The sequence below is a fragment of the Phyllopteryx taeniolatus genome, chromosome 5, assembly GCF_024500385.1.
Source record: "Phyllopteryx taeniolatus isolate TA_2022b chromosome 5, UOR_Ptae_1.2, whole genome shotgun sequence".
Lineage (NCBI taxonomy): Eukaryota > Metazoa > Chordata > Actinopteri > Syngnathiformes > Syngnathidae > Phyllopteryx > Phyllopteryx taeniolatus.
In genome coordinates, this window is record NC_084506.1 from 25,980,908 (window position 1) to 25,992,861 (window position 11,954).

General features: G+C 41.3%; 1 protein-coding gene across 2 annotated transcripts in view; it reads right to left on the bottom strand.

The window, feature by feature from the left end:
- Positions 1–11,330, bottom strand: part of vwf (von Willebrand factor) — a 38,482-nt gene extending 27,152 nt beyond the window's left edge. The window contains exons 1-14 of one of the 2 annotated variants that reach the window (XM_061774195.1): positions 11,179–11,330; positions 11,047–11,098; positions 10,080–10,223; positions 9,417–9,519; positions 8,253–8,461; positions 7,415–7,536; positions 6,637–6,856; positions 5,930–6,052; positions 5,714–5,825; positions 5,591–5,637; positions 3,450–3,586; positions 2,470–2,608; positions 943–1,043; positions 665–860 (exon numbers count right to left, since the gene is read on the bottom strand). In XM_061774195.1, the coding sequence (XP_061630179.1) occupies positions 665–860; positions 943–1,043; positions 2,470–2,608; positions 3,450–3,586; positions 5,591–5,637; positions 5,714–5,825; positions 5,930–6,052; positions 6,637–6,856; positions 7,415–7,536; positions 8,253–8,461; positions 9,417–9,519; positions 10,080–10,223; positions 11,047–11,098; positions 11,179–11,184 (1,711 nt within the window). In that variant the 5' untranslated portion in view covers positions 11,185–11,330. Of the gene's footprint in view, positions 1–664; positions 861–942; positions 1,044–2,469; positions 2,609–3,449; positions 3,587–5,590; positions 5,638–5,713; positions 5,826–5,929; positions 6,053–6,636; positions 6,857–7,414; positions 7,537–8,252; positions 8,462–9,416; positions 9,520–10,079; positions 10,224–11,046; positions 11,126–11,178 lie in introns of those variants that run through there. The other variant, XM_061774194.1, reaches the window with a different exon arrangement.
- Between the last annotated feature and the right edge of the window lie 624 nt (positions 11,331–11,954).

Consider the following 11,954-nt stretch of genomic DNA (forward strand, 5'->3'; position numbering starts at 1 on the left):
CCTATTTGCGGCTTTGGGCGTATTTTTGTACTTTTTCTCTAATGATCTAAGATGCCACGAGATGGCTACTAGGAAAGAAGTTATTGGTGTCAAGGACGTATGTTGAAGCAATATATGTCAACTCAGAGACTGATCTTTGTATGTTATGTAAGACTAGCCTGCGTTGTTAGCTGTAATAGTAGTAATAGCAATACTGTATAGGCAATTATAAACATTTATTGGGGGTGGGTAGTGATACCGGTAATGCGTTACTCCCCAAATGTAGTGCGGTGACATCATAAGTACAATAATCTAATGGATTACTTTTTATATTAGAGTATTCAGATTCCAGTTACTTTGATTTATCTGCCAATGGTTACTTTTTTTTGTTTGTTCACGAGAAGCAGAAGATCTTAGTATGCTTTTGAATAATAATATGCAATTTATGTTCAGGCAACAGATACTTATCATTAACAAACTAAAGTGCTTGGGAACATGAGGCAAGTCAATAACCAAGACACTTGATTCAGTCACGGTGCATGTCATAAGTGTAGACCAATTTTTAGCCTTTGTTTTAGTAATGACTAATAAAACAGACAAAACACACTATATTCTTAACTATCCATAACTAAAATGCACACAACGAGGGGTGTGTGGCTGAGTCACTACATGTGTGTGTTTTTACCTCTTTTGGGGTTGACGGCACAGGGATCAGTCACGGATTTGTGGGTGGACTTGCAGTCGCCACTAACTCTCCAGGACTGACTGAATGCCAGCGGGCCTGCCTCGACCAGCCCGGATGCGGACATGAAGTCGTCGCCTTGGTTACCGTTGTAGTTACCGCACAGGCCGCAAGTCCGCCCCGCCCAGCGTGGGCTGAGCTGCAAAAGGTGAGTGGCATTTTAAAACTGCCAAGCTTCTCACAAGAATTAACCAAAAAGTGCCACAAGTGACTTAATGCACCTTTAAGAGCACCCGGCCCCTCCCATCCCAGTTAAGACGCAGGTTAGCTCCAAATTTTAGAACCACAGATGACTGGACAGATCTCTGGATATGCAGGTGACCTGGAAATTGAGAAGTGTTGATGTTTAAGGTATGTCCATTTATTTTAATAACAGAACCATTTGACATCTATAGAATTTTTTTTTTTTACTTTTACTTGAGTATTTATGTGAAGAAGAACTTTTACTCTGTTACGATTGACATACCGCTCGCTACTTTAATTTACCATTATTGCGTGGGCAATCTATTTTTAGACTTCGACTTCCAAATTGGGTGCCGTTGCACCAATCCAATGTGATCACTAGTGTCAGTTGACTCCAATTCACCAATCAGACAGCACAAGGAAGTCAAATGACCACACACAAACCCTTCGCGGGCCAATCAAAGTGACTCATTTTGGGGGCCCTACTTTCTGGTCATAAATCACTGTAAAACATGCTTCTTTGGGGATACGTGGCATGCTGTAATCTTATTCTCTCTCTCTCTCTCTCTCTCTCTCACACACACACACACACACACACATTCTCACTCTGTCTCTCTCTCTTGCACACATGCTCACACACACCAACACACACATGCACACACACAGACACACACACACATGCACACGCAAGCACAGACACTCTCAATAAGTCTGGTCAGCTGCTTCTTCATTTAGTCATTTAAGTGAATAAAGCAAATAATGTTTCTGTAGGGCCCAATGTATGTGTTGTTGATTTTTGGGCAGTTAAAAATTGAAATGGTGGCAGGTGTGTGTGGACTCCCATATATTATTTGTTATTTTATTTGACATTCATGCTCTGATTTTTTATTTATTTTTTTTTAAATCAGAAGTTACTACCAGTTACTCTTTACCTGAGTAGTTTTTTCACTAAGTACTTTCTTACTTAAGTAAATATTTGGAGAACTACTTTTTCACTTTTACTTGAGTTATAGTATTCAAAAGTCGTCGCCCACGTGACTACAATCATGTGGGACAGAAGTATTTCACCGTAAATTTCGACTTTAACGGTGAAATCCGACTTACGCGGAAATTCGTGTTACGTCGCCAGCGTAGGAACGGAACTCGTTCGTAAATCGAGGACTTCCTGTATAACGTGTCTCACAAGTCATTCACCACGATAAAAATGACAAGGAAAAACGTTCACCACCAGATGAGCTAACAGTTAGCCTAGCCTCTTGTATGCCTTCTTCTTGCTACTATGACATCATTATGTGTGTGGGGTCTTGTGCTGGTCTGATCTGGAGTACACCACACACTTAAAAACCTGTAATCATGTGGGGTCTCTCACATTAAAAAAAAAACTAATAAAAATCAACAAAGACATTAAAAATTGGTATGTGTGTACCCCGCTTAGGAACCTACATTGTTAGAATTATCTAACTGATTTGACTACTTAGCCTTGACAGAGGCAATTGTCGTATAACACTAAGTACACACTGACGTGTCACAGTCTTCGGGTGACATCAAAAATCAAAATGCCGTACCGTGGTGCATTGGGGTCTGGATGTCCATGCCGTTGACAGAAACCATTCCTCCGTGCTTTAGCTTCACTGTCATGTCCTCCAGAGTGGGGAGACTGAGGGTCACAGAGCGGGTACACACAGCCTCCTGATCGTCTGCGCACTGAAAGACAAAAGCAAGCTGTTTAATAATAAGCTGTCAGACACATACAAAGAGTGACAGAAAGAAAACGCTGAGTTATTTGCCTGCCAAATGTGAGTTCTTACGTAACATGATGTATTTTAGGCTTAGCCATCATTTTTGGAAAGTTATCCCGTTCTGAATCTCCAGGATATGTCGGGATCTCTTGGAGGATTTACCACCAGGATGAGACATCCTGAAGACTATTATGTAATAAAGTGAGCCCTCGCTATTTGTGGGGGTGAAGTCCCCCCATTTACCTAGATTAGTAAATTAACCCCTAAATGCTCCAAAATATGATTCCAAAGTACTTTAAAATCATTTTGAACTCGTTACACTTAAATTAAAAATAAATGGCTACCAGATTAAAAATACACTGGAGTGCAAAGACACTGGCGTGTCTGTCACCACTTCACAGCTCTAAAAAAATACATATTTAACAGTAGCCATTTTATTACGTTTTTGACTCAGTGATTTATAGATACTCTCATTTTAAAAATACTGTACATGTATCACTGCCAATGGGCCTAGTGATCTGGACCTTTCTCTGCATCATTTTGAGAAGTTTACCACTCTACTTTGTCAGGCGACGAGGAACCTGGCCTGCCTGTCGCATCTCGACGGAAATCTTGATTTACCTCACTCGAACTACACCTCTAGTAACGTGCTACGAATAGTTGTGTTCTTCAGCATACAGTTTTGGTTACAGACTACAGAAAAAGGTGCAGGACAGGACAAGACAGTACAGGTTTCTCAGTGTTAGTATGTACAAAAATATATTACTTTTATAGATTTTGCAAACATCTGTTTGGGCATCCGTTACCTGCACATTTTCAATAATGACAGAAAATTCATGCTCTGTGCAGTCTTGGGCCAGCAGGTACTGACACGGGGCCGTGAAGGTGAAGAACTTGTTGTCAAAGGTCTTGAAGTGGGACTGACCCACCACCAGGCACTCACCTGCAGAGCAGATGAAGCCATATGAGGAAGACTAACCAGAAAACCATCATAAAGTACAAGACACTTTATTAGGCACACTTGCATGATGAGCCCCAATAAAAGAGCAGGATGACTGCTAGACGTTTCTAATAATTTTGTTACCTTATTTAGCAACAGGAGGAAAGCACAATATTAATAACGATGCAGTCCACAATAATAAACCTATTCATCATGTGCTGGATCTCATTAAATTGTTCAAGTGCACCTGATCATGAGGCTCTACAAAGCTGGATTGACTTTGCAGGTCCAAATACTCAATTCTAATTTAATGTCTATATCCAATTGTTTGGCTATTTCCATAAATAGTCAAGTGTACGGTGGCCTGGAAATGCAAAACAATATAACAAATTGTGAAGCACTTACATTTCAGAAAATAAATTAACAAAAGCCAAAACACTTTTACATTTCAGAAAATAAATGAATAAAAACCGAAACACTTTTACATTTCAGAAAACAGCGTAGCCTAACCTTCCCACGATGCAGGAGCCAATCATGTTGAAGCGGGGCGGGTCTTGCCGAGGAAGGGCATGAAATTTCTAAGAATGTCTGTGAAATGGGCTGTTCCCTTGTGTGTCATCTTTTGTAATTTGTTGCGTCTTTTGTAAAAGTGTTTCAGTTTTTGTTCATTTGTTTTCTGAAAAGTGTTTCGCCTTTTGTTCATTTGTTTTCTGAAATGTAAACGTGTTTCACAATTTTTTATTTTGTTATGCACTTCCGGGCGACCGTACAAGTGACACATATCATGGTTACATCATGTTTACTGTAGTTGACTGAGGCTGACTATTCCCCCCTTTGATTTAAATGAGGGTAACATCCATTCACATTACTTCACTGGCCAGTATGGAATTACTTTGCTTATTTAATGTTGGACACAACTCTGATGCACTATATTTATGACACATTTACTGTCTATAATAATAATAATAATAGATTGGACTTATACACCCCTTTTCAGAAAATAAATACCACCTACAAAAATATAATAAATAAATGTGACTAGGGATAGGTAAGGACACATGAGGGGGAACAAATGTAATCATAAGGGAGTGAAAGCGCTATTGAATAATGTGGTATTTCAGCAATTTTCTGAAGTTGTTGAGTGAGGAGGCATGTTGGATGGTTTGAGGGAGTGCATTCCAGAGATTAGGGGTAGCAACGGAGAAGACCTTGTCTCCCCAGGTTTTGTATTTGGTCTGGATGGGGGGAGACAGGAGGTTGGCATCAACGGAACGACGAGTGGGGGTGTGGTAGTGGAGGAGTTCAGTCAGCTAGGGCGGGGTCAGATTATGGATGGCTTTGAAGGTTGTGATTTGAAGTTTGAAATTGATTGTCTGGAGTGGTGTGATGTGGTCACGTACCCGGGAGTCGGTGAGGAGGCGGGCAGCAGAGTTTTGGATGCGCTGGAGTTTGTTGAGTGTTTTTGACGGTAATCCAAAGAGTAGACTGTTGCTGCAAACTAGGCGGGAGGTAATGACGGCATGGATGATACACCTACTGTATATACCTTTAATGTCGACTACAGTATTGAATGTTTACAAACCTCTAATGTAGCATATTTAGGCCAAATTTAATGTCTACACCATATACTTCTAATCCACATTAGCATATTTAGACCATATTAAATTGTTTATGCTTTCTCTGTAGTTTAGATTTACAATGGTTCTTTTTTTAAATGTGTTTATTTTTGTTGTTTGTGCAGACATGGTTGTGTATATATCACCCATCGGTGTATTTCAATGGCATCAAGCTGCCATTGACGAGGTATATTTGATCTGTATATTTACGCCATCAGATTTGTATACACATTTTGAAGGGGCCTGATTCCAACCTAATGATATACAAGATAGTTATACTGCCATGACACATATCCAAATAGTGCCATTTGAGAGTAAAACATTTTGAAATGTTTCCCTTCAACCATGCAGTGTAAATCCAACCAATATGAATATCGTTCATGTCTCTCACCGGGGCAACCTTCATTGGTGCATTCCCACGAGCCGTGTCGACACACACTGTGGGGGAAAAAAAACAACAACACAATATGTGGCTATTATTTCACACATTCTACAGTCATGTGCGTCAACTCACCAGGTGTTGCAATCCTGAGACATGGTGGAGCCAGGAGGAAAGTGTCGCCCAATGTGCACGCAGGAACACTGAGACACCTCCACACAGCGGTTACCGTCCAACACTTTACCCGCTGAAAAGCACACACAAATTCACACAAAGTATGACTAAAAGCTGAAGGGGTTGGAAACCAGTAGCTGGGGTGCTGGAGGCCTGGGGGGTGGGAGTGGAGGTTACCAGGGCATATGCATCCATCCACACACTCTTCTTTGCAGACCTCCTGGATGTTGAGACTATGGCAGGTTGTGGAACAGGACTTGGTGCATTCGCTGTAGTGCATTCCAATAGGACATTTGGGAACTGTTCTCTCTCACACACACACACACACACACACACACACACGCACACACACACGCGCAAAAAGTTATTTTCAGTTGTAAGAAGTAACAGTGTATATACTTTGTTACTAATGTACATTTTTCAGGTATCTGTACTTTCCTTGAGTATTTAGTTGTATACAGCTTTTTACTTTAACTCCACACATTTGAAAACAGATATATTTACTTTGAACTCTCAACTTTGTCAAAACAGGCTTCTTACTTTTTTTTTTAAACCTCTGCTGATGACCACACAATGTTAAAAAAGACCTGAATAGGGAGGTAAAGTCAACCACGGTGGAGCGCTTGATTGTCTGTGCCAGCGGCACCATGGAGGAATGTGAACCAGGGAGCATTTACGACAATGACACAACAGACTCACAGAAGCAAGATATTCCCCATCCTTGGCCTTATTTTGAAGAGACTTTGACGAAGTCGACTACAAAAATGATTTGTGGCAAATGTGTTGTCTTGTGTTAGCCTAAAAACCACCAGCACTAAGTAGTGTAAGTACTTTTCCAATCCTTGGCTTATTTTGTATAATTTGATGACATTTTGCCAACTTACAGCATTCACTCTCCTGCTGCCACCCGTGTAAAAGCATCCCGTGGGCGTGACACGTGCGGGCGTATTCGAGAAGGACTGGACAGTAGCAATCTTCGCTGTCGCCCTGGCCGCAGTGGCACACCTCCTCCTGGCACAGGGACAGGAAGGCCTCGGGTGATACCAAGTGGGCGCAGTGCAGGAACACGGCAGATGTTTGCAACACGCTGCAGCTGGACAGAATCTACAAGAAGAAGATATATTATCAGTCCTTACAACTTCTTATTACCTCTGCCTAGGGCTGCAAAGTTCTAGGAATTACGATGTTGCAACACCATAGCTCGACCCTGAGTCGTCATTGTGACTACTGTAATACACGTACGTAGTTTGCGTTGGCCCCCTTGCAAAGGGGACCGGGCTGATCAGTGGCTCACTTGCATGGGACAGGATTACTCCCCTCAAAATAAAAGAATTTCAGCTACATTAGAAAAAGGTGAACGTGTGCTGTAATTGCTGATACTTGGGCTATGTTGATTAGACCATGTCACAAACATGTTATTCAGGCACCTGTTTTAAATGTTGAAAAAATAACATATTTCTTCGTTAATGAAAGTATTTGATTGAAACACTATTGAAATAAAATCCTATTTTCCTCGTATGTAGCCTACCTCAGTAGGTAAAAACAGCAAGAGGTTGGGCTTTGATTTTGTTTGTCTGTGCATCATTCTTTATTCTCAGTCAAGGATGTTAAGGTTTTTCAAAGCGTGTGCGTGCCTGCCTGTGCGTGTGTGGGATGACTGACCTCTGAAGTGTCTTTGGAGCTGTTGCAGGACAGACTGGGAGTAGAGATGCGTCTGCAGGCTTGTCGTGCCCCTTTCACCGCCCATGAATTAGCAAAGTCATAGCTATCCTCTGTGAGGAATCCTGAAATGACGCACAGCACATAAAGGCATTGACAGCTTGTTCATTCATCTCACGCTACTGATGCTCTTTGTTTTTTTAGATCTTTTCCTTAACCCGTTATCTTTTCCTGTATGGAATCGCTTCTCTTCCTGTTTCTAAGACCTGGTGACTCAAACCATTTCCGAAATTCCCTGGAAATATCAATAGCCTTTCATTCCGTTCTAAAGCGAGCTACACACATACCGACAATTTGAGCATGTTCCTTCCCTTGCGATCAAAATCAGCAAAGGTGCGACTGTCAAATGTTTCAGAAAGGTTATTGTGAGGGATTATCCTGTTGTGTGAAGGATTTTTCCTCCCCAATCTGCACGGAAAACAGTCAAAGCTGACAAACAGAAACGTTAAACCTGTTCAATATTTACTATCGTAAATCCTTATGCAGCATTCTGCATGCCGTGTGACAGCATGCTGCCTCTTTCTGGTAATCTTGGTGCTACGACAGACATATCTGGTTTGGGGGGGAGACATGATTGTCAGGTGGAGATATATGTGTGGTGTGCTGCGTTGGTCATCTCGAGTTTAGCATACCCTTTAAGAGCACTAAGGAGACGCCTGTTATTTCCTCGTCATGTGTGGGGTCTCTCACTTTTTAAAAATCTGTTAAAATGTTAAAAATCAGTACGTGTGTGGCTCACTTAACACTGAACTTACTTACATACAAGCTACCATACACATACCTTCTTGAGCAGTGAATTCATCAGCCGTTGCCGCATTGAAGTTACCGCAGAGGCCGCAGGTGTGGTTGGCGTGGTGTTTGTTGAGTGTCAGTGCGACGTTGGCCGCGTTGTCGATGGTCACCGTGAAGCCAAACTCCTCGCTCCACAGCTTGTAGAATCCCAGCTCCTGGCCGGCAAACACGGCGTGCGATGCGTACGGCAGATTAAGTCTGCAAGGTGACACACAACAAACCAGTATAATAGTCTGTGAATGAGTGCTCCTGGATTGCAAAAAAAAAATGTCAAGTATTGGAACACACATCATCTATTAATTCATAAATATTGGATTGGGATTGGAATACTGTGCTTCCCATTTTGTGGGGACATTTGGGGAAGGCACCCTTTTGTTTTGTTCCCAATGCACAGATTACAAATTTATAAAGGCCTGCTTTGATGAATTTGGGGTGACAGAACTTGACAGGAGCCCTGACCTCAACCCCACCAAAGACCTTTTGGGATTAACAATAGGGGTGTCCCAATCCGATATTTGATATCAGCCCCCCCCCCCAAAAAAATCACCAAGTATATAAAAAGAAGCTCAAAAATCGTGAAAAATAAAGCCGACTTACCAGCTGTCACACACTGTGGGTGTGTCTGCTGAATGAGCAGAAAACACACCCCGCTAAACTTCAACAGCCACTCAAATACGAGTTGTACAGTATATACTCAATTGTCTGAGCTACAGGCTGAATGAATAATGTTTGCCACTTTGTTTAATAAACAGTTAACATTCCCTTAAGTGTCTCTTTTATGTGAACCCACACACGACACAAAATCAAATGAGGTGGTGACTTATTGGATGACGCTGACGCCGGTTGGTAGGCTAGCGAGCTAGCGAACGCTGGATAGCCACTGATGGCCAACTCATGCCAGAAAGGCCAAGTGCGTACTTGGGCTTGGTTTTAGCCACGCCCCATAAATCTGGACAACTGAAATGGTGAAAGAGTTTAACATTATATCTCAAAATTCAGTCCTAATTGTACTGAGTCTTTGCACATTTTTAACACTTATCTCCAAACATATAATGTATTTAGAAACAAATCAGTGAAATCACTCTCCAGGGTCTTTATTTTTTTATTTTTTTGACATTACTTTCTTCGGTTTCTCTGTGACGTCGAGTTTTACCTAATTTCTCCCTGAGAGAGTCTTCCGTCGACAGACAGATGCAGCTCAAAGATGTCCTCGAGAAACAGCGTGACTCCGGTTCTTTTGCCCCCGACAAAATCACCTGAAGGTCAATCCACAGTGCACATTGTTTTACTTCTGCCGCACCAAAACGAAGCACACTGACACAAACCAGTGTCTTCACAATCCATTTGATTGACACTGTCAAAGTGGTACTCATTAAACAATAAATGTATGTTTTTTTTAAATCTGTGTTTGCAGCAATGAACTGCATCTAATATTTAGCTTCTCAATTGACTAAACGTAATCAAATTATTAAGTTTTTGATACAGCTCTTGTATTGGCTCTAGGCTCTATGGCGGGGGTAGGCATACCTTTGTGCTCAAGGGTCACATTTGATTTTTTAAATGGACAGATGGGCCAGGTCATTTGTAGATGAGGTATATAAAAAAAAAAGGGTATGTGTATAAAATGTGCATGTAAAATACTTCATTTTACTGATAAAATTGTTTATTTGCTAATAAAATAATGCATTCTCATTGTTATCTGTGTTATTTAGGATTAATTAGGTAAGAAATAATTTAAAAAATTGTTGAATACAATAAATAAAAAGCATCATACTATGTCCACCAATGCTCTACAATGTTTCTTTGTTGGGCTCACCCAGCAGAGTGAAGGAGCGATGTCTGCAATCCCCAGCCAAGAGGTAGCTGCAGTCGCCGGGAAACTGGTACAAAACCCCGTCGAAGGTGTGGATGTGGTGTCGTCCAAAGAGGCTGCATCTCCCCGTCATACCTGCCACGCATGCTTCACACACACACACACACACACAACATTATTTTCAACATCGTTATGAGCACCACACGTTACGCAACCCTCCTGTTATCTTGCAAAACTACCCATTTTAGAGTTTAACAACACACAAAAAAAGTGATTTGTATGAATTGTCTTTTGCTTGGCTTAATACTTACAATTAAGGCCTTGTGTGGGGCCTCAACATTGCTGGAAAATTCACAGATTTTTGCAAGCATCTGTATCCTGGTGACAGTGTATGTATTTTAGGGATCGCCTACTCGACCCCCGTAAAACTCACTCAGCAGCGAACCCCCTAGAAAGTTAGGAAAAACTTGGCCCCTGACACCGGTTTCAACGATCAGCACAAAATTGGGTGGACATGTCTGTCATAACAAGATGCAAAAAAATCTCAAGGAGTCCTACTCTGGAATTTGACAAAAATTGCCCCAGCCAGAAGCATGTATCTAGACAGATGCGCGATGCTGGATAACCAAGCCCTTTTGCCAACACCTCCTAATGTGGGTGGAGCATAGCGTCAAAACTTTAATGTTCATATCAGGGATTCACCATAAAAAAATTCAATAAATAAAAAAAAGGTGATCCGAAGGCCTGCTCATCACTGCTTTCAGCTTTAATTTGGAATTTGGGATGTGGGAGGAAGACGAAGTACTTGGAGAAAACCCACCAAAGCAAAGTGACAGCATGCAAACTCCACGCAAGATTCAAAGACAGAATCTCAAAACTGTGAGGCAAACGTGATGACCACTACTTGGAGAAGCATTGTGCCAAAGAGTAAATGAAAAATTTAATCAGAGATCGGATTTTTTTCACCTACCTGTCAGATGTAGCAGAAGCCAAATTCCTCTCAAACATCTGCACACGCACAACTGAAAAAAAACAAAACACAATGACATGCTTCATTTCCATGATCCTCTTAAATTAACTTCCTGAAACATTAATACTGTACCTCCATGGCTCCACACTCAGCTAATCAACAAATCTTGCAAAAAAAAAGAAAAAAAAAAGACTAATATAATCCCGAAAAAATGCTGCACTTCCAGCCTTTACATGGTGGAACGGCCTGACGGTCTACTGAGAATGTGGTCAAAAACTCAATAGCCCAACTTAAATGTTCTTCATTTATATCAAGAGAAGTCCTTCCCACCCTGCTATCGCGGCCTTAACATCCCTCCCCCTACACCAGGTTATGTCAAGAAGGCCAGAATATCAGTCAATGCATGTCGAGTGACACCATCCGACCGCCTCTGTAAGACAATACCAGGATATGCCAACGGATGGTCTGGCTAAGTGATTAGTCTGGTGGTACAAGCCAACGTCAGTGCCAACCCAAACAATTGTACTGCAAAACATACTGAAGGGGAAGATATATCAGGCGAGAACTGAGCATTTGGTAGCCACAAGCACAAACACATGACTAATTTACGCACAAAATCGTTTGCAAACAATGGGAACACGTTCTTTGGAAAAGGTTAAAACATCTCCTATCAGCTGGAGAAAGAATCAGGAGACTGGAGGGAATAAAAAAAAACTATTTTCAAATTCAAATTCACTTGCAGCAGCTGAAATAAGTATTTAACACATCACCATTTTTCTTACGAAATATATTTCCAAAGTTGCTATTGACATGAAATTTTCACCAGATGTTGGGAACAACCCAATTCACCCATCCATTCAAAGAAAGTAGAACAAATAAGATCAGAAATTAAGTTGTGTGTAATAATG